This window comes from Hipposideros armiger, unplaced genomic scaffold (assembly GCF_001890085.2).
Source record: "Hipposideros armiger isolate ML-2016 unplaced genomic scaffold, ASM189008v1 scaffold_845, whole genome shotgun sequence".
In the NCBI taxonomy this organism is placed as follows: domain Eukaryota; kingdom Metazoa; phylum Chordata; class Mammalia; order Chiroptera; family Hipposideridae; genus Hipposideros; species Hipposideros armiger.
The window spans coordinates 400,203-423,135 of NW_017732195.1; the positions used below are offsets into that span (position 1 = coordinate 400,203).

Here is a 22,933-nt window from a genome sequence, read left to right on the forward strand (position 1 = left end):
AGACCCCTGACTAACAGCACAAGTCCATATTATGCACCTTTCTCCTAGTTGCCCACAAAGGAATCTGTGGTGATTTTGTCAGGTAAGGGGGGATAATCCCCAAAACTGCCGTTTACAATTGACCCTGACTCTGAGATGAAACCAATTCCTTGATGTGCAAACCACCAAGTTCATCCACCAATCAAGGACTTAAAAAACTAAAGCGATAACTGAAGCTTTGACCAGAATCGACAAGCTCCATGGGGCATCAATCGTCCAGGGTAATTTCCCCCTCCCTCCCTTGGTTCTGAATGTAAAGATGGAGCATGAAGCCACCGCATGACACCCTGACTCAAAGATTAAGTGTAGGGGCGGCTGGTTAACTCAGGTGGTTAGAGCGCAGGCTCATAACACCAAGGTCAGATCCCCACATGGGCCACCGAGCTGCGCCCTCCACAACTAGACCGAAACAGCTACTTGACTTGGTGCTGATGGGTCCTGGAAAAACACACTGTTCCCCAATAAAAAATTAAAACAAAAGGCTAAGTCTATATAATAAGAAAAGCCTCATAGAAGCCCCTCCTGGCTAAAGGAGGAAGTGAAAGGTAAGTTTATTTCAAACCCATCAGATAGATGTTCTATAGTGTTAAACTCTGCAGATCCATCTCAAAGCAAAAGGATCGCATGACTGCTATTGATGACATGGAAGTGACCTCATTCAATTCCTCTTAGAGGTAAATGACGGACAAGTAGATAATCTTTCTTTGCCCTGAAGAACGAACAACATGACAGCTTCTACTAATTTGGCAGCTTGAAAGAATGAACTGGTTTTTCCCTTCATGAGCTGTGATTTCATTCAATAGTTTTAATAATTAATTGTGTAGGAACAAAGTGTAAGTGACACTTGGAAAAACTGAGGTTTAATTCTTTAAACACTGAAAATTTTTGTATTTTAACTGTTTTGAACAGAAATCTTAAAAATATGTATCACCACAGTCCCTGCTGTCTTTCTTGTCTTTTTTTTTTTTTTCTTACTGAGACTTAAGCCATTCAATTCCCTAAACTACTAGCTTTTGCTCTGCCTAAAGATACTGGTTGGGGATTTTTACTTTGTGTACTTAATGCTTGCAATGTCAACTGCACCAAATATAATTTGATTTCGCCTTAATTTTGCTGGGCCACCATTGGAAATCAGTTATTGTACAATATTATAATGCATTCATGGTTTCAATAGGGTTGCCAGTTTTGAATTTCTGATAAACAATGAATTTTTTTAGTATTAATACATCCCAAATATTGTCTAATCACTTATTGTTTATTTGAAATTTAAATTTAACTGGGTACCTTGTATTTTGTCTGGCAACTTTAATCAAGTACCACTGAACTACACTGTCCTGTTTGGCTCTGGCTGACCTTAGACCAACATGTTGTTCTCATTTATCTGTCTTTAAGGTGCCAAAATTTTGCCTTTAAAATTTGTTATGATAGAGAGGCCAAAGCTGGTCCTTTGCCCAAGTGTCTTCAGATTGCTGTTTTTCTCTGTCCTTTCATGGCCATCTCTGTTCTTTACCGATACTTATTGTCCCTATTGCTACTTTTGCTGTCTGCCATCTTTCTTCTAAACTGTGCCCATTCCTCTTCTGTACCATTTTTTCTTCCTATGACAGCTAAGTGTTGTGTTTTAAAGCACGGATTTTAAAGGCAGACAGATTAGGATTTGAATCCCAATTTACCTTTCAGGAGATATGGGAACTTCAGTAAGTCACTTAATGTCTGAAAGCCTCAGTTTCTCCTGTAAAATACAGGTCTTCTGTAAAATACTGATGTCTACTTTACGGGGTTGTTGTGAGGGTTAAATGCGGTGATGTAGGCAAACTATACAATGTTACAATCCTTACTGGATGGTTATTAAAAGAGCTTCAGGCCTTGAATATTGACTCGATGTCTTTGAATGTGCGGGGTGCCTAGAGTTGCACTCAGGCTCTGGTGACATTCTTTCCTGGTATGCTTTTTACTACCATCTGACTTGTCTGTGACATTATCCCCAACCAGTTCAAGAAATATGTGTTAAGTTTCTACTATGTGCTAAGCACTGTAGCAGGTGCTGGAGATCCAGAGATAAATAGGACAGTACTGACCTCACGGAAAATGTTGGACAGAAAGGATAGATATAAAACAGATCACAATACAATGAAGTAAGTAAATAATCTAGATATTCATAGGATGCCTCAAGATGGGACCACAGAGAAGGAGGTCCCCAGGGAGGAAAGAGGCAAGAAAAGGCTTCAAGCTTGTGATAATATTTGAGCAGAGAATTAAAAGATGAATGGGGCTAGCTGTAATATAAAAAATATGAGGGTCTGGCCGAGTGGCTCAGCTGGTTAAGAGCTCGCTTGGGAGCGCCAGCTCTGAGCAGCAAGGCTGCAGTTTCGATCCCACATTGAGGGCCAGTGACACTCACCCTCTACAGCTAAGAACAACAGCTCGACCTGGAGCTGGGCTGCCATGAGTCGCTGGTGACGGGGTAGGCTGCAGCCCCTGCTGCAGTGGGCTGCCGTGAGCTATATAAGCGGCCAGCAGCCGGTATGAGCTGCTGGGAGCCGCTGGGAGCGGCCAACCAATGACCGACAACTGATTGCCTCATCCAGGAAGAGCACAATGATCATACCAACATGGGCCAATGAAGCGACATTCTCCACAACTAGACTGAAGAACAAAAACAGCAACTTGTCTACCTGTCTATTCCCCTTCTCCGATTCCCCAACGCTGTTCTCCTCCCAATTCCCCCCCAAAAAAATCTTAAAAAAAATAAATATGAGGGAGCAGTGCAAATATATTCTACACATAGTGAACAGCATGAAGAATAGGAATAGGTACTATAGTTGGTACATAGAGAGAAACTCAAAACAGTTCAGTATTATTAGATTATAAATTGTAAAGCTAGAAAAAGATAATGAAAGGATTTCTTTTGGTCATCAATTTTTGAGGCTCATATCTTTACATCCATTGAATTATATATTTGGCCCTGTACTTTCATTGTTGCTTTTATTTGCATAGTCATTTTCAATGTCATGCCTGTCTAAGATGCTAAAGCACATGCTACTGTTTCATAATCATAAGTGCTTTTCCCCCCTCTCACTTTTCTCATTTTAAAGCTTATTGAACACACTGAAATATCTTTCTTTTCTCTAAATAGTGTATTTATGTCAAAAAGTATATTTTTCCTGCTGGTGTATTTTTAAAATATTTAAAATTTTTCTTTCTCCTTACAACCACATATATTTACTGTGTATCTCCTACTTTTTGAATGAATAAAATGAATACTTTAGAATATTGCCTAGCTTTTATTATGTTCCATGCACATTTTAATTGCAAAATATTTGGACAAACATTAAGATCTAATATATATTCCACTATGCAGGATTTTCTCAAGATCTTTATACAGAAAATTTTAAAGCCAGTTATTCTACTCTTAAGAGTTAATTTTCTGCTCGCTCTTTCTCCATGTCTCTCTTTGACAGAGTTTTAATTATTTGCAATATAGAGACATAGGCTTATAGTGGCATTGTGTTAAGGAGAAGCCCTACTAATTGATGATCAAACTGGACCTAGAATTTTAATTTCAGCTTGTCAATCACCAGAATGGGCTGCAGTGTTTGGAGGGTTTCCAGTAAAGATGTTGAAAGGCTTTTAAAAGGTAATGTTGTGTAAGGTATCCATGATGCCTGGAAGGGGTTAGTCCTTTTCAACTCTGACATCCTAGCCGCATTTGCTCTTTTTTTCCTCCACTGATTAATGGCACTAGGCCCATTGGTGTCGCCGCTTTGGCCTCTGCTCAGCCTCAGCGTCTCATCCAAGGTGGAGAAAGTGGTCGTTTCCAAACGAATAAGTCTTCTTCCAGACTACCGGGTGGCAGTCAGAGCCAGAGCAGACCTCGTTTGTTTTCAGGGTCAGTGACTGTCATTATTAGAAGCGGGTTGTTTACTTCCTGGATCCTCCTCCCCAGTCCCTTTCAGTCTTTGCCCTAAAGGACTTTGCCTTTCCTTACGCAAAGGAACACCCTGGCACCGTCCGCCACCGGGCAGCACCGCAGAAGCCCGCGGCGGGTGTCTCTCCGTCCGCCTCATCCCCTCGGGACACATCTAGCAGGAGGCATTGCCCCGGGCGGTGACGCGCCGGTGAAGCTGGCACCGGGGGCTGCTCCACTGGCAGCCCAGGTGCCTCGCCTTCAGGACGAAGCTGGCAAGCGCCGAGCCAGGGCTGTCAGAACAGAGCCGGGAACGGCGTTTGCCGGGGCCCAAGCGGAAGCCGGAGCATTTGTGGGACGGGACCGCGGGAACCCGGAAACGCCTGGGCCGTGCAGGGCTGGCCGCAACGACGGCGGCGGGAGCGAGCCGCGCTGCGCGTCAGGGGTCACGGGGGACCCGGCGGGCACGGCAGCCTGGGGCGCCCGGCGGAGCGGAGCCGCCGCCTCCGGTGCGCGCAGCCGGCGGAGCTGCGCGGGAGGTGAGCGGTGCGCGCTGCTGGGGAGCTGCGGGCACGGGAGGCCGGGGCGCGCGAGTGCCGGGACGGCCGGACAGCTCCCGGGGGCGCAGGAGGCGGCGTGCGTGCGGCTGGTGCGAAGAACGTCTGCGGGATCGGGACAGTCCTGGCTATGTGGCGTGGAGCGAATGAAGTGACACGTTGTAACTCGGAGGGACGTGTGGAATGTGCTGGGTGGAGGAGGAAAAAGGGCCGGAGGAAAGGGGTGTGTAAAGCGATGAGAACGTCAGAGTGTGCCTGGGCGCTGGGGCGTGCACAGCGCCGCTGGTGGGCTAGGCTGACGGTCATTCCTTCGTGAACCTCCCTTGAGCGCTCTCGGTGACACCGATCCACCAGACCAGCACCCGCGCTCGAGAAGCTGCAGGGACTTCAAGAAATGGTAAGGCTGTCCCTTAATTAGGCTGGAACGGAGGAAAGGACGGTCCGAGGCCAGGTGGGATCCTTATCAGAACAGCGGTAGGTGTGTCTGGGTTGGGGGAGAGTTCTGTGTATTCAGGAAGGGAGGGTTTCAATGAACGTTTATTTAAAGCAGCGGAACACCTTTCCGGAACGTTGGTGCAAAGGAATTAAACACTAATATTAAATGTAGTAATAGGCCTTTTATTACTTTTTTACATTTCATTACTTTATACCATAAGACTGACTCTTTTATTATGTGCCACTACATGCAATATTTGAAAATGGAACCAGAGTTAAGTTTTTTTGCTTTTGGAATTAACATTCAACTTTGGTAGAGATGAAATTTGGTACAGTTTCTCACTTCGTGCTCTTATTCACTTTCACTGGTAACTTCTGGTTGTTTCCTTTAAGGGAATGACTTCTAAATTTACATTTCTGGTCCTAACTTTCCTCCCAAGTATTGATTTTACTTCTCCAGTATCTCAAATTTAATTCTTCCATTTCTCATTCACACTATCTCTGTCCTAAGTCTGGCTCTTTTCTCCTCTTCTTATTTGCACAATAACAATGGCTTCCAAACTAGACTTGCAGCGCTCAGCCTGACCCCCTTCGTATTATTACACCCCCTCCATATTGCTTTTTAAAGCCAAAGGTCTTATGCATTCTTTGGTCACTCTTTCCTCAGAAACACTCAGTAACTATTGACTCCAGAATAAAGTAAAAATTATTTAGGTTGTCATCCAAAGCAGTTCTAAATTTGGAGCTGTCCGTGGCTCCAATCAGATCAATGTGATACTTTCTTTTTTGTTTTTTAAATTATTTTATCTCACATATCCTAATTTTTAGCCAATCTAGAGTAGTTATTTGAAATGTAATTTCTGATTATACTTTATACCTGCCTGTCTTTATCTTTGCTTACATCCCTTCTTCCTACAAGGAAGGCCTTCCTTACCGTCTTTGTAGAAATTCTTATTCTTTAATAGCTTAAATGCCACCACCTCCTTATGAAGCTTTCTGAAGTCTACCATTAGTTCAAAACATTCTTTTTTTCTTGTGTGTTGGGCTTTATAAATCTTATTGTACTTATTAAATTTGTATTGTATTATGGTTACTTGAGAAATTTATCACTACTAGAATGTAAGCTTTTTAAGGAAAGTAACTATCTTTTAAATTTGTTTAGCTCTTTAATACCTGAGTGCAGTATTATGATATATTAGACTCTTGATAAATAATTGCTACATTAAATCCTATAATGAAATAAACTTTTATAGTGCTCCGAGAGACAAGGATAATTCTTGTGTTGTAGTGTAACCTTATTTCAGATTTTTTATTAATGATCTTATATTTGAAAGTGCTTTTCTGTTCTATGTTTTAATACTTGATTTGATCCTAGTAATAAATCTTTGAGATAGTATAACTATTATCACCCCTGTAGGGAAGGAAAAAAAATTTCTACTCTTCTGAGTTCTTAGCTGAGACCCCTATAATAAGACAGATTAATGAGAAAAACAAACAAAAAAGTTTATTAACATGTGTACTTCAGTTCAATATGAATTGGTAGCTCAACATTAGATTTCAACCCTCTAAAAAGCAAGTGTATCCTAAGTATTCCGTCTCAGTTCTGGAGGCAAGAAATCCAAATCAGTATCAGTGGGCTGATATCAAAATGTCAGCCTGGCCATGCTTCCTGTGGAGGCTCTGGGGAGAATCCAGAAAGCTTGCAGCTTCTAGTAGCTATCAGCATTCAGCTTGTGGCTGCATCGCTCCAATCTTGAAGGCCAGCGTCTTCAAATCTCTCTCTGCTCTGTCTTCACATTGCCTCCTCTTCTTGTGTGCCTGTATTTTCCTCTTCTGTTTCTTATAAGGCACTTGTGTTGGCATTTGGGGCTCATTTAGCTAATACAGGATAATCTTCCCATCTCAAGATCCTTAAGTTAGTTTCACTTGCAAAATCTCCTTTTCCAAATACGGTAACATTTATAGGTTTTAGGGATTAGGAACTGATATTTTTGGAGGCCATTATTTAGCCCACTATAATCCTCAAGCATATTTTATGTCTGGTCATGGGCTAGGATATGGAGATTATAAAAATATATATATAGTATAGGATCCTGGGACCCTGTAAAGTTGTAAACTCAATTTGCTTTTTATTTCAAATTACTGTAGGATCAGATTTTGGATTTGGTTTTCAGAAATGCTGACTTTACAGCTAAAGGAGATAAGTTGTTTTAGGGTAGTCATAGAAGCTTTCTGATTTCTTACTTGGACCTTGGGCTGTGAATTTGGGCCTCAGGTTCATTATTTTCTTTCTCCAAGTTTTCTAGCTGACTTAGAAGCAACCATTACATGCCTATTTCCAGTAAAATGTTGTAGCAGCAACTACTTGATCAATCCTGATTATAGGTGATAATTTAAGTAATACTTCCCTTGACATGATGAACTAGCAGTTCTTGACCACTGGTAATAGGTCATTAATGTTTTAAAATTTAATAAGATCAGAAAACTGATTCCAGATTCCTATCATTATGGTTCTGTTACACTGGAACCACATTTGGTACCAACTGCATCAGTTAGGGTTCTGTAGAGAAACAGAACCCTTCACTATTATGGAATAAGAGATTTATAATAGGAAAAGACCTTTCACAATTGAGAGAAGCAGGGGAAGTAAAGGTCAAAGAAGAAAGTGTTGGAGGATTACTGAAAAGTGACTGAGCAGCCCTCCTGAAAGACTGGTATGGGTATCCAAGTCAGAGCTTTCAAAGGAATCTATCTAGCAAGCCATCCGTATCCTGCAGCCAAAGTAGAACCATGCAGTAGTGCTGGTGGAAAAGTTTATGGAAAGCTGTCACCTCTGTGTAGCTGTCTTTCTGTGTCCACTGTAAGACAGAGAGCCGGGGCCCACTGTTGCTCAGCAGGGTCAGCAGTTGGGAAGAAGAGCCGACCTAGAGCCTTGAAGAGTGGAGATAAACTGGAACCTGCCAGCACCTCTAGTTCTGTATCACCACTCTTCACCCTCAGAACACTCTGAGAATAATAGCTCTCGCTTCACTTCTACCTTTCCAATCTTGTGCAGATTTTGTGTTTAGCCAGTTCTAACCTGGCACCATACAGAGAAAGGATTTTGGGAAATGTGTTTGAATTTAACCAAGTTGACATAAGATAAGGTGCCATAATTTCCCTGTGATATTTTCTTGTTGCACCCTATGTCATAGCCAGACTATTTCTTGAATTATTTGAGTAATATGTGTCTTTCATGGTAGAGGATAAGCTCCATGAACAAACAGATGATGTGTATTTCTTTTTTTTTTTTAAGATTTTTATTGGGGAATTGGGGGGATGGGAACAGTGCTGGGGAATTGGGGAAAGGGGAACAGACAAGTCGCCGTTGTTTTGTTCTTCAGTCTAGTTGTGGAGGACGTCGTCCCACCGGCCCAAGTTGGAACCATCATTGCGCCCTTTCCGGGCGAGGCAGACCAGTCGCCGGCCTCTGGACGGCCGCTCACCGGGGCTGCTGGCCGCTCACGCCGGCTGCCGGCTACACACGGTAGCCCATGGCAACCCACTGCCACAGGGGCTGTAGCCCACGCCGTCACTGGCGACTCACAGCAACCCAGCTCCAGGCCGAGCTGCTGTTCAGCACCTCAGCTGCCAGGGCAGTGTCACTGGCCCCCATATGTGGGATCCGAACCGGGGCTCTCTGGCGTCCCAAGCCAGTTCTTAACCATCGCGCCACTCGGCTGGCCCAGATGATGTGTATTTCTCTTGTTCATTGTATACCCAGTGCTCATCACAGTGCCTGACTGATTGTATTAAATGTGATGGCAAGTTGTGGAGAGTTGTATGATATCTTTATTTTTTACTTCTGCCTCCAGTCTCCTTAGTCTTGAACCTTTGCTAATGGTTAGTGCCTGTGAGCCCTACCTGGCTTTTACACTACTCTTCTGTTCTTTGTAGTGTACCTTTAACTTCTGCCTTTTGCTATAAGTGGCAGGAAATGACCATAGCAGAAAGTAGTAGAGCAAAAGAGCACAGGGGTAGAGAGACGGGAGGGTGAGAAGGAATACATTTTTACATGGCACCACACATTCAAAGGGACTCTTAGAGCTATACAGTAAGTCCTGAACTTACGAACATTCGAGTTGCGAACTTTCAAAGATATGAACGGACCTCGCATTACGAACATTCGTAGATGTGAACAAATCGTGGAAGTATTGGGTTGTCGGAAAAGTCATGACGCATTTTTGCAACAAAAACAGAAAAAATACGTCATGACTTTTCTGATGACCCAATAGCTCACATGTCTGCCGGACATTGTCACAGTTGTGCTGCTGTGTGCTTACTGTACAGTGCGATAGTGTACAGTAGTACAGGGCTCAATCAGAGCCCAGGATGTCCCGAAGCAAGAGGAAAAGCAGTGGTGATGTGGAGGGGACTGCTAGGAAGCGCAAAACAATAACCATGGAAACAAAAATCAAAATAATTGAGATTGGACCAAGGCGAAAAGATGGTAGACGTTGCTTGTTCTTATAACATGAATCGCTCAACCATTGGCTTTATATTGTATGTTTGTGTCAAAGGTGTATAAGACTCACTGTCGGACTTGTGAACGAATCCGACTTAGGAACATTCTCCTGGAACGGAACTCGTTTGTAAGTTGGGGACTTACTGTACATGTTAGGTCATTCATTATGTCTTCCAAATCATTGGCCTTATGTAAGGAGTACAATAATACTGAACAATTTTTAATCTAAAAATTAAGATGTAAATAGGTTTTATATTTGTATGATTGATTAAATATGTGAGCACTATTGATTTTACCTGAATGTAGTAAGGGAAATTCTGCAGTCTGAAAGAACAAGTTAAAAATTAACGTACATAAAGTTCATATTATCTTACATACACCTTGACACTTTGAGGAAGGAAGTGAAGAAGAAACAATGAAAAGTTGTTTAACTTAGACTGTAATAGGAACCGGAAATGGTAAACAGTAGCGTCAATTTGTTTAAGTGTTATCGAACAGGATTGCATTTTTCTTTAAGCACTTAAGGAGTGAACTAATTTAGTGGAAGTTATTATTTCTATCATAGAAACAAAATTGATTATACTGATAGTGTAAAGTACCTTTGACTTATATTTAATTCACTTTTATAAAAAATAAGATCTTTGGATTTTCCACAGGATTATTATGAATTTCAACTATAACATATGATGCTACTTCTTGAGAATACTGTATCTACTTCTGAGGTAGTTTGAGAAGAAGATATTATAAATGCCAGTGTCAGAAGTAAAACCATTTATGATGAATTTTATTTGTTATTATTTAACATAAAGTTAAAGGTTGCAGTTTTAAAGTTTTGGCATCATGGGAGATAAATGGATAGAAATTTGCAACTGAGGTCAGCATTTGTGTATGTTTTGTCTTTTTCTGTTCATTTACTTGGAAAAACTTTAAGAGGTTTGTTTTTACAGCAGTAATTGTTTGACAGGTTTATAATGTGAACTTATGTTTGCCTAGCACTTTATGACTTTTATATGTACTCTATTATGTCATTAACCTTGAGTAGATTATTATATTGTACGTAGGGAGTATATTTTGGGACTAGTGTTTAGAAAATGTAAATATAGCTCACTTTAAAAACTGTAAGTTAGAAATTTTGCCTTTTGCTTTTATGATAGAAGGAAAATTGATTTGCAGAATTTCTTAGGTACTTAGTAGCTTTTTAAAATCCATATAAATTTTATTAGTTTTAAAACATTGACAAAACATTTAGTTTTTTAGGACTTTAGTGGCTGGAGGCTTATAAGCAAAACCCTGATATTATTGTCTCAGTAAAATGACAGGCTTCATACACAGACCTACAGATTATACATATGTACTGATAAGCTAACGGAAATAAGTCTGTAGCCAAACTGATTTTCAGATTAACCTGTAAAGACCTATGTATGTTTAAAGAAATTATTAGTATATAGTGTTTTGAATATTTTAGAACTTATTAATTCATATTTGATGCAATTAATGATGGTGTCAATAACTAATTTCTCTAATCCTGATTTATTTTGGGGTAGAAATAGCATCAGTAGTGTGTATTAATGATACATATACCTTGTGTAATGTATATTTTTTAAACATTTAAAGCCTGCAGAGTAACTGAGAATTGGCTGACAAAGCATTGTAAAGAAGGATCTTTGGGAGCTACTTTCATGAAAATGAGGGACATATACCTAGCATATCATATGTACTTAGAACATACCTCCTAGTGTGCTTGAAAACTTCTTATTTCTTAAGACTATTTAATAATTACTGAGAACTTCTTTGAGCTCTAAGAAGCTTACTAATAACTTTGGTACAACATGCAAAAGTAAATTCTAACCAAGCCATCATCCAAACTCACCAAATCCAAATGAATGGAGCTTAGATGAAGTTTTGTTGTACATTTTACCCCAAGAGATGAGAAGGAATTTAAAAATAATAAAATTTAACTTTATAAATATCAAACTTATCTAACAATTCAGAGGAAAAATAGTGATTGGAAAGCAAATGCAAAAATCTATTAAGAGTGACTACCAAACCCTGAAATATTCCTTGTGCAAAGGACTTTTAGAAGTACTAGCAGTGTGACTGGTGTATCAAATCAGTGTGATTGTAGTATACACACATACACAAAGATTACAATTCTATATTATAATATATAATAATTATATACTGTATAATTATAATATAGTAATTGCACACAATAATTATATAATAGTTCATTATTAAATATGTTATAACTTCCTATATTGAAAGTTTGCAATTTAAAAATTCAGACAAAACTTTTAGATGAAAAATTGAAATAAGGTTTACAGAATTGTGTGTGTTAGTATTAGGACTGGAAGAGACCTGAGAAATCATAAAATGTTAAATTTTAGAAAAATAGCTTTTAATACTCGTGGCTTATATAATAGTTAGAAACTACTTGTTGAAAAATTTTAAGGAAATTAAAAATATTTTTAATTTAAATTTTTAAAAGGAAAAGAAAAGGGTGTTCATCAGTAAATGAATCGGTAAATAAAAGGTCCACTTATTTGATGAAACATTATAGAGTTGTTAAAAGCAGTGAACTAGGTCCATATGTCAATATAGATCGTAAAACAATGCTGAATAATATATACAGTTTGATGTCATGTATGTATATTAAAATATTTATGGCTTATGGGTATATTTATATAAAATTTTAAAAAGTGGGTTAGGAATATATACTCCAAACTCATGAAAATAGGTTTCTGTAGGGGATGGACAGAAGAGTAGGACTTAGATTTGTGGCTTATTGGGGACTTTGACTTTTGTTGTAATGTTATATTCCTTTAAAAGAAGAAAGACAAGCAAATATAAGATTGACACTTACCAGCTCTGGGTGGCGGAATCGTGGATGTTTGTTATATTCTTGGTACTCTATTTTTTAAATCCCATTTTTTTCCCCTCCAAAAAGGTGTTATTTTTTAGGAAAAGGTGGAACCTTGTTGATTATAAGACTAAGACACCCAAAAGGTGAAACCCTTTCATTGGGAACATGAAATGGTTTAGGTACTTTATGTTTTCTTTTTTACTAAAGTCCTATAGTTTAGGGATTTCCAAAAAGCTAAAATAAGAACAATTATTGGCAAAATTTATATAAAATATCATTAGATGTCTTTAGGTGGTGGGATTATGGTTCAAATTTTTTACTTATTAATATAATTTAAAATTGTTTACATTTTTCTTAGTAAGTATATACTACTTTTATAATAAATAAAATAATAAATACTACTTTTAGAAAAACAACAAACTGAAACAAAGAAAAGCCATCAGAATGAAAGAGCGTCATTTACTCTAGTGATCAGGAAGAGCGCATAGTTCAGGTTTTGGCTATTAAGCTGAAAGGGGAGCATCCTGACTCTTCTGGTCCTGCTATAAATCTGAGCGCCTCATCGAACTCACGTGCATTTAAGGAGCTTAGTCAACAGAGTCCCTAAAGGAACACGGGCAGTAATTTGTTGTCTGGTTCATAAGCTTTTGACTAAATCAAATGAGGCTACACTTGTGAAAGAACTTAGTACAGCTTCTTGTTGGTATGTAAGTTTCCTGGATAGGAAATTTTAGTGAAAGAATGATCTGGAATAGGTGTATAATAACATCTCATTGTGGTTTTAATGTGTGTTTCTCTAATGACCATAATGTTGAATATCTTTTAATGTGCCTATTAGCCATTCATTTTTTTTTCTTGGTATAATGTCTATTTAAATCTTTTGCCCATTTAATATTGGTTTGTTTGTCTTCTACTTCCTGTGTTTTAAGAGTTCTGTATATATTCTGGATATAAGGCCATTGTCAGATGTATGTATTGAGAATATTTTCTCCCATGATGTGATTTGCCTTTTATTATTTTTACAATACCTTTGAAAGAGCAGTTCTCAAGTTTGATGATATCCAATCGATCCGGCTTTTCTTTTATGGTTCATGCTTTTTTATATTCAATCTAAGAAATCTTTTCCTATCTCTCTGTAGTTATGATTATCTTCTGTATTTTCTTCTTGAATACTTACAGTTTTAGCTTTTTTTTTTAATTAATTTTTTTATTGGGGAACAGTATGCTTTTTCAGGACCCATCAGCTCCAAGTCAAATAGTTGTTTCAGTCTAGTTGTGGAGGGCGCACCTCAGTTGCCCATGTGGGGATCTGACCGGCAACCTTGGTGTTATGAGCACTGTGCTCTAACCAACTGAGCTAACCGGCCGCCCCAGTTTTAGGTTTTAATAACAGGTCTGTGATCGATTTCTAGTTAATATTTGGTGTAGAGGAGATAAAAGTAGAGATTCATTAAAAAAAAGATAGATGCCTCATTGCTTCAGAGTACTTGTTGAAAAGTCTATCCTTTCTTTTTGATACCTTTGTCAAAATCATTTGACCAAATATGTAGGAATTTAGTGCTGGACTGTATTCACTGATCTATACTTCTGTCTTTGTCAATACCAGTCTTAATTACTAGAGCTTTATAGTAAGTCTGGAATTTCAGTAGGTTAACTCCTTCAACTTTTTTTTCCTTTTCGAAATTGTTTTCATTCTCTTTGTATTTCCATATAAACTTTGAAATCATCTTGTCAGTTTTTATCGAAAAAGCCTGCAGGGATTTTGTTTGGATTGCATTTGAATCTTTAGATCCGTTTGAGGCAAAGGATGTGTGACCTTGGGTGAAGAGGCAATATGCTGACTATACACATTATTAAGTCCTTCATTGAAGAAGGATTTTAATGGGGCATCTCCGTGTCTACCACAGTTACTGTGGTTGATAGTGTTGTTCAGACCTTCAATTTTCTTACTGGGTTTTTTGTGTATTCTGTTAATTACTCAGAGAGGTGGTTTAAAGTCTCACATTACAACTGTGGATTTATCTTTCTTTAGTTCTGTCAGTTTTTACTTTATGTATTTTGAAGCTATGTTATTATGCTTGCATACACCTATAATGGTTATATTTTACTGATGTATTATTGACTCTTATCATTATGAAATGTCCTTTAATTCTAGAAGTAATTCTTATGTAAGCAGTTTTGTCTGGTATTAATATAGCCGCTCGAATTTTCCTATAGTTATTTTTCTCATAGCATGTCTTTTTCCATCCTTTTACTTCTTAACCTGTTTGGACCTTCGTAGTTAAAGTGGGTTTATTAGAGTTAATACTGAATTATTTTAGGGGAAAGGATAGAAACTTTGCAGCTTTTCTCATTGGGGAGCTGGGTGATGGGTACTTGAGAACTCCTGCACTATTTTTTCAACTTCTATGTGAGTCTAAAAGTATTTGAAGAGTGTTTATAATTGCTCGTTGTTGGTGCATTTTTATGGTAGCTTCTTTAAAATTTTTGTCTGATAATTCCAATATCTGTGCTAATTCTGTGTTATTATCTATCAGTTGTCCTTACTCATCCTAGTTGAGATTTTTTTCCTATTTTTTGGTATGGTGAGTATTCTTTTGGATTGTATTATGGACATTTTGAACGTTATGAGACTTTGGTTCTTACTTAAATACAGAGGGTGCCAAAAAATGTATACACATTTTAAGGAAGGAAAAAACTATTAAAATTGTAATACTCAATATATACAGATAATAAAAGATGAATACAAGTCACATTTGCCTTCTGCAATTACAAGAGGTGCTCAAAGTGGTTACCATCAGCATCCAGACACTTCTGATTACGGTGAACTACTGCTTGAGCAACACTGACCAAAATGTCCACTTATATACATTTTTTGGGCACCCCTGGTATTCTGTATTAGTAGCAGCCACTGGGGAGGGAGGAAGGGTGTTGCCTCTTTGCTGACATTCACCTGGCACAGGGCAGAAATGGTCAACAGGGCTCTGCTACCGTAGTCTTTGTGGCTTCAGCCCCTGGTGGGAGGGGGCAGGGCTGCCACCTGTGCTTTCATTAGTGCAGGGTGGGGATGGTCAACAAGGCCATCCCACAGATGACACAGCACCCAGTTTAGGAGGTTCCACCCTACAGGGCTGCTGTCTTCCCATTCCTTTGGTTAGAGATGGCAGATTTCCCTTGGGGCTTTTTAGTTGTTGATCTACATCTGTTGGTGGTCCCCAGAGATACATAGGTGGCCAAAAAATCTCAAGGGAATTTATTGCTGGGTCACAACTCAAGATCTGAGGTCTCTAGCCAGTTTGTCTTATTTTTTTCACCTTTCAGAATCTTCTGATAGTTGCTTTTTGTCTTTGGTTAAGTTTATAGTTGTAATTAGCAGAAAGAATAGAGTAGAATGCACTTACTCTGTCTTGTTTGGAACCTGACGTCTTTTACTGGCTTTTAATATATTAGTTTCTGTATTTTAAAATTTTGTTTATTTGCCCTGTTTATTTTGTTTTTCAGGCAGATGAAGATAAAACAATGTCTGCCAACCTGAAATACCTTTCCTTGGGAATTTTGGTCTTTCAGACTACCAGTTTGGTTCTAACGATGCGTTATTCTAGGACTTTAAAAGAAGAGGGACCCCGTTATCTGTCTTCTACAGCAGTGGTTGTTGCTGAACTTTTGAAGATAATGGCCTGCATCTTATTAGTCTACAAAGACAGCAGTAGGTATCTAGGTTTTGGTTATTGCCGTTTATTTTGTCATTGTAATTTATTTGTTATTTACATATGACATATAGATAAATATATATTGGTAACTACACATTTGAACACTACTGTATTATCTAATGTTCTAGTACTAAAGAACCTTTTGGTATTTTTTATTTTATTAAGACCATTTTAATCTGGTAATACAGGTATTCTAATCTATATCATGACTCATGTCTTCTAGTTAAACTGTAAATACAAAATATAGTTTCTTGCAATTATAGTAATTTGAGAATAAGAGCAAATTCTATAATTCTGTGACGGTTAGAAATTTATAGAAGTCATAATTTTTTACTAAAGTCAGGGCCTTTTATCTTATTTGCTGCATTGATTAGTCCAGCAGTGACTAATTTGATATCCTTTTAAAAAACAAAACTAGCTTTATTGAGATATAATTCAATTCACTGACTTTAGAGTATACAATTCAATGGGGCTTTTTTTTTGTATATTGCATTATTTTTAGAAGTTCTTTATACACGCATACATATCAAATTTGCAACTTTAACTATTTTAAGTGTACAGTTCAGTGGCATTAGTTATATAAACAAAGTTGTACAACCATCAGCACTATTTCTAAAACTTTTTATCACCCCAAACAGAAACTCTGTAACAATTCAGCAATGACTTCCATGCTCCTTTACCTTCATCCCTTGGAAACCTCTAATCATCTTTCTGTCTCTATGAATTGGTCTATTTTAGATACTTCATCTAAGTTAGATCATACAGTGTTTCTCCTTTTGTCTGGCTTATTTCACTTAGTATAATGTTTTCCAGGTTTATCCATGTTGTGACATGTATCAGAACCTTTTTTATAGCTTAATAATATTCCATTGTTGTCTGTGTGTGTATCTGTCTAACATTTTATCCATTCACGTATTAATGGACACGATGAACAATGAATGATGCTGCAATAGACATACAAGTCTCTGTTCAAGTCCCTGCTTCCATTTCTTCTGAGTATACACGTACAAGGTGTGATCAAACAATACTGTGAATGTTTAAATTAAAACAAAATTGGGGCCGGATGAATGGCATGCTGGTTAAGAACTGGCTTGGGATGCCAGAGGGCCCCAGTTTGAATCCCACATATGAGGGCCAGTGACACTGCCCTCTACAGCTAAGATGCTGAACAACAGCTCAACCTGGAGCTGGGCTGCCGTGAGCCGGCTGCTCCGGTGTAGGCTGCAACCCCTGCTGCAGTGGGTTGCTATGGGCTACCGTGTGTAGCCAGCAGCCAGCATGAGCGGCCAGCAGCCGCAGTGAGCGGCCATCCAGAAGCCGGCGACTGATCTGCCTGGCCCGGGAAGAGCGCAATGATGGTGCCAACTTGGGCCAGTGAAGCAACGTCCTCCACAACTAGACTGAAGAACAAAAAGACAGCAACTTGTCTGTTCCCCTTCCCCCAATTCCCCAATAAAAAGCTTTAAAAAAAAATTGATTACGGTAAAAGACACATTGTCATTAACCCCTCTCAGAATACTCTCCCTTCTTTGGAACACACTTATCTCATCTTTCTTGCCACTTTCTGAAGCAGTGTTGTACGTCCTCTTTCATGAGTGACGTTAGTTGCGTTGTCGTGGCTGCTTCAGTGTCCTGAATTGATTCAAAATATTTACCTTTCATGGTTATTTTGACTTTGGGGAAGAGCCAGAAGTCTCATGGTGCCAGGACCGGTGAATAAGATGAGGACACACCGTAATGTTTTTATTTGACAGAAATTGCTATACCAGAGGTGATATGTGACACAGAGCCTTTCCGTTGTGATCACAAAATACGGTGAATGCTGCTGCCGAGTGCCATCCAACGGAAAGGCAGGGATCTTCAATACGGGAAATGGCATGTCAAACTTTAGTAATAGTGTATGACAAGTTTCAACTTGTTCGGTGTTGTCAGTTGGGTATGAGCTAGGGTTGAGAGAAGGTGTAGTTTAAAGTGTGCTGTAGGGCTGGCCAAGTGGCTCGTTTGTTAACAGTTGGCTTCAGAGTGCAAGCTCTGAGCAGCAGGGCCACCAGTTTGGATCCCACATGAGGGCCAGTGACGCTGCGCCCTCTACAGCTGAGATGCTGAACAATAGCTCAACCTGAAGCTGGGCTGCCGTGAGTCGCTGGCGATGGCTAGGCTGTAGCAGGGCTGCCATGAGTTACTGTGAGTGGCCAGCAGCCAGCGTGAGCAGCCAACAGCCAGTGTGAGCTGCCATGAGCCGCCGTGAGTGGCAGTCCAATGGCCGGAAACCGACTGCCTCAGCCGGAGAGAGCACAATAATAATACCAACATGGGCCAGTGAAGCAACGTCCTCCACAACTAGACAGAAGAACCAAAGGACAGCAACTTGTCTGTTCCCCTCCCCCAATTCCCCAATAAAATCTTAAAAAAAAGAAGTGTGCTGAAAATTGTCCTCCATCATGACAACACTCCATGTTATACATTGCTTCTGGTATACTGAAATTTCTCTCGAAAACATTACAATATGTCTTCATCCACCTTATTCCCTGAATCTGGCACCATGTGACTTCTGGCTCTTCCCCAAAGTCAAATAGATGTAGGATATCGAGGCAGCCATGACAGCGTAACCAATGACACTCACGAAAGAGGACTTACAGAACTGCTTCAGAAAGTTGCAAGAATGATGGGATAAGTGTGTTTGAAGCGAGGGGGCGTATTTTGATGGGGGTTAATGGCAATGTGTCTTTTACTGTATTACATTTTTTTAATTTAGACATTCACCATATATATATTTTTTAAAGATTTTATTGGGGAATTGGGGGAGAGGAAGAGCATTGGGGAATCAGGCAAGGGGAACAGACAAAATGCTGCCCTTTTGTTTTTCAGTCTAGTTGTGGAGGACATTGCTTCACTGGCCCATGTTGGTATTATCATTGTGCTCTTCCCGGGTGAGGCAGTCGGTTGCCGGCCATTGGATGGCTGTTCAACGGCGGCTCATCGCAGCTCACGCTGGCTGCCAGCCACTCATGGTAGATCACGGCAGCCCACTGCAGCAGGGGCTGCAGCCTACACCATCGCCGGTGACTCATGGCAGCTGTTTTTCACCATCTTAGATGTAGAGGGCGCAGCGTCAGTGGCCCTCATGTGGGATCCAAACTGGGGCCCGCTGCTCAGAGCTGGCATCCCAAGCCAACTCTTAACCAACATGGCACTGGCTAGCCCCCCATATTTTTTTTATCACATCTCATGTACTTTGGAGTGGAAATGCTGGGTTATATGATAATTCTGTGTTTAACTTTTTGAAGACCCACCAAATTTTTTTTCACAGTAACTACACCATTTTACATTCCCATCAGCAATGTACAAGAGTTCCAGTTTCTCCACATCCTCACTAAAACTTATTTGTTTGGTTTTTTCAATTATAGCCATTCTAATGTGTGAAGTGGTATCTCATTGTAGTTTTGATTTGCATTTCCCTAATGATTAATGATATTGATTGAGCATCTTTTTATATGCTTATTGGCTATTCGTATACTGTTGGGGAAATGTCTATTCAAGTCTGTTGCCCATTTTTGAATTTACCCATTTTTGAATTGAGCTGTTTGTAAATTTGATATACTTTTTTTAATTTTTAAAGATTTTATTGGAGAATTGTGGAAGGGAAACAGTGTTGGGAAATTGGGGAAGGGGAGCAGCCAAGTTGCTGTCCTTCAATCTTAGTTGTAGAGGGTGCAGCTAGCTCAGCCTCAAGCCCAGCCGCCATGCGGCTGCCTGTTGACAGCTCACGACCACTCAGCTCAAGGTGCCGTGTTCAGTCTTAGTTGCGGGTGGTCGAACTGGCAACCTTGTTGTTAGGAGCACGAGCTCTCACCAGCTGAGCCATCCTGCCACCTGTTGGCAGCTCAGCGGCAGCTCAGCTCAGGTGCAGCTCACTGGCCCATGTGGGAATCCAATCAGTGACCCTGTTCAGAGCTCATACTCTTAACCAACTGAGCCACTCGGCCGGCCCCTGATATACTTTTGAAACTATCATGGTAGCCAGTGTGCCTGGAACATATCTGGAAGAAGAATGGAACAAAGAGAATGAATTGGTATTCAGAAAACACAATACAGGATAGCCTTGTAGGCTACAAATTTCATTGTAGAAGCAAAGATAAATAATTTAAATGTTTAAAATATGGTCAGTTTTACACACAAAAAAACCAATGTGGCAGCTGTATTGAGAGGAAAGGAGATGCAAGAATAGGTTATATGGGAAATCATGTTTGGTAGCTGTTTATACTAGTCCAGGCAAGAAATGGTGGCTTAGACTATGTTGTTAGATAAGAGAGGATATTTATGAGATGTCATTTCCAGCTACAGCTGACATGACTTGCTAGTAGATTAGGTGTGTGAAGGTGAAGGAAATGGAGGAATCTAATTTGAGGAATAATTCCTAGGTTTTTAGATTAAATTACTTGGTGAATGGGTACTGCAATGAATGATATATAGAAATAGATTTGAGGGGAAAAATAAGGCTTTTCTTTGGACCATGTTAAATTTGAGATGCCTATAAGGCAGCCAAATCAAGATGTGGAATAGCATATGTGAATATGGAGCTCAAGGATTTGTCAGCTTATAGATTGCTTTAAAGTCAAGGATTAGATAAAATAATATAGTATATGCTCAGAAGAGAGGAAGACTGACGACTGAGCTCTGTAGCATTCCAATATTTAGAGGTCAGATTGAGAAGGAGGAATCAGTGAAAGAAGACTAAAGGAGTTACCAACAGGATAGAAAAAAAAAAAGAAAATATAATAGGGAAGCTGAGAAAGTAATGTGTCTCCTGCTAGAGTCTAGATGAATGGAAGTATTCACTCATTTAGCATTGTGGAGCAAAAGATATCCTTGACATGAGTAGTTGGCATTGTAGAGAGATGTAATAAAGCAACTTTCAGTGAACCAAAGCACAGATAGAAATTTGAACCATGCACAAAAATAAATTCTCAGTGGATTAAAGATTGACGTTAAAAAACGAAACTTGAGGGTTGGCCGAGTGGCTCATTGGTTAAGAGAGCCACTTGGGAGCGTGAGCTCTGAGCAGCAGGGCTGCCGGTTTGGATCCCACATGGCTCAGTGACACTGCGCCCTCTACAACTAAGATGGTGAACAACAGCTCGACCTGGAGCTGGGCTGCCGTGAGTTGTCAACACGGCGTAGGCTGCAGAGGGGCTTCAGTGGGCTGCCATAAGCTACCGTGAGAGGCTGGCAGCCAGCGTGAGTGGCCAGGAGCCGGCGTGAGCTGTCAAGAGCTGCCATGAGCGGCTGTCCAATGGCTGGCGACCAATCTGCCTCACCCGGGAAGAGCGCAATGATAATACAAACATGGTCCAGTGAAGCGACATCCCCCACAACTAGACTGAAGAACAAAAGGACAGCAACTTGTCTTCTCCCTTCCCCCGATTCCCCAATGCTGTTCCCTCCCCCAATTTCCCAATAAAATCTCTTTAAAAAATAAAAATAAAAAATAAAACGAGGGATTCCAGACAAGATGGCAGAAACAAGGATGGATATTTTGATTGAACTTTATTAAGTATTCATGTTAAAATGTAAGAGGAAATATTAAAAGAATGGAAATAAAAAAGTAAAAAACAAAATTTTATGACTTTAGTACTGTGAATGATTTCAAACAACATACGAGAAATACAAATAAACCATGAAGGAAAACAATTGATAATTTGGGGAACATTAAAATGAAAAACATTTGTGTATCAAATCAAGTGAGAAGACAAGCCACAGATTGAGAAAAGATACTTACATCACATGTAACCACCAAAAATCAATATCCTGAGTGTACAGTGAACTACAGCTCAATAAGAAAAAGACAAGCAACTCAACAGAAAAGAGGAGAGAAGATATCAACAGGCAATTCACAGAAGAGGAAACCTGAATGACCAATAAATATATAAAACGATGCTCAACCTCATTATTAGTCAGAGAAATCAATTTAAAACCACAAGACTCGATTTCACTACCCTCAGCTTGGCAAAGATAAAAAGTCTAACAATATCAGGAATTGGCAGGAACATATTATAGAACAAGACTTTCCCTAAGCTGCTGGTAAGAAAATTATGTGATAGCTTTAATTATTTAAAAATTTAATTAAGAAAATTTTTAAGTGAGCTATTAATATTTTAGAGGTTTTTCTGCTAGAACAAAACTAGTATTTTTATTTAGTATTTTTATTTAGTTACATAATTTTTTTACTGTTTAGAGTAAGGAAAGGATGACTAGCAGGTAACACTCTTTAAAATATTTTTATGGGGCCGGCCGAGTGGCGCGTTGGTTAAGAGCTGGCTTGGGACTTCAGCTCTGAGCAGCAAGGCCCTGGTTTGGATCCCACATGAGGGCCAGTGACGCTGCACCCTCTACAGCTAAGATGGTGAACAACAGCTCAACCTGGAGCTGGGCTGTGAGTCGCTGGCGATGGCGTAGGCTGCAGTGGGGCTGGCCGGCAGCTGGCATGGGCTTTCGTGAGCCGCCGTGATCTGCCGTCCAATGACCGGCAAGCGACTGCCTCGCCCTGGAAGAGCGCAATGATAATACCAGCTTGGGCCAGTGAAGCAACATCCTTTACAACTAGACTGAAGAACAAAAGGACTGCAACTTGTCTGTTCCCCTCCCCCAATTCCCCAACGCTGTTCCCCCAATCCCCCAATAAAATCTTTAAAAAATAAATTTTTTTATTTTAAAAAGGTTTCATAATCAAACTTTTCAAGTTTTATGTTGGGAGAGAAAATCATCTTTAAAATGTCATTGTTGATAAAGTGGTAGGGTTCCCTAGAATACCTCGTTTTTTTAGGGGTTTAAGTATCTCTTTAAGTTCTTTGACATTTTTTTGTGACTGATACTGTAGGTTGACCAACTCGAAGTCCATTTCCAACCCTTCTCTCTCGT

General features: G+C 39.7%; 1 protein-coding gene across 2 annotated transcripts in view; it reads left to right on the plus strand.

Moving 5' to 3' along the window:
- The first annotated feature begins 4,193 nt into the window (after window positions 1–4,193).
- The window catches only part of SLC35A3 (solute carrier family 35 member A3), a 34,414-nt gene continuing 15,674 nt past the window's right edge, over window positions 4,194–22,933 (plus strand). Inside the window, exons 1-2 of one of the 2 annotated variants that reach the window (XM_019629357.1) lie at window positions 4,194–4,485; window positions 15,807–16,011. In XM_019629357.1, the coding sequence (XP_019484902.1) occupies window positions 15,825–16,011 (187 nt within the window). In that variant the 5' untranslated portion in view covers window positions 4,194–4,485; window positions 15,807–15,824. Of the gene's footprint in view, window positions 4,486–4,584; window positions 4,901–15,806; window positions 16,012–22,933 lie in introns of those variants that run through there. The other variant, XM_019629356.1, reaches the window with a different exon arrangement.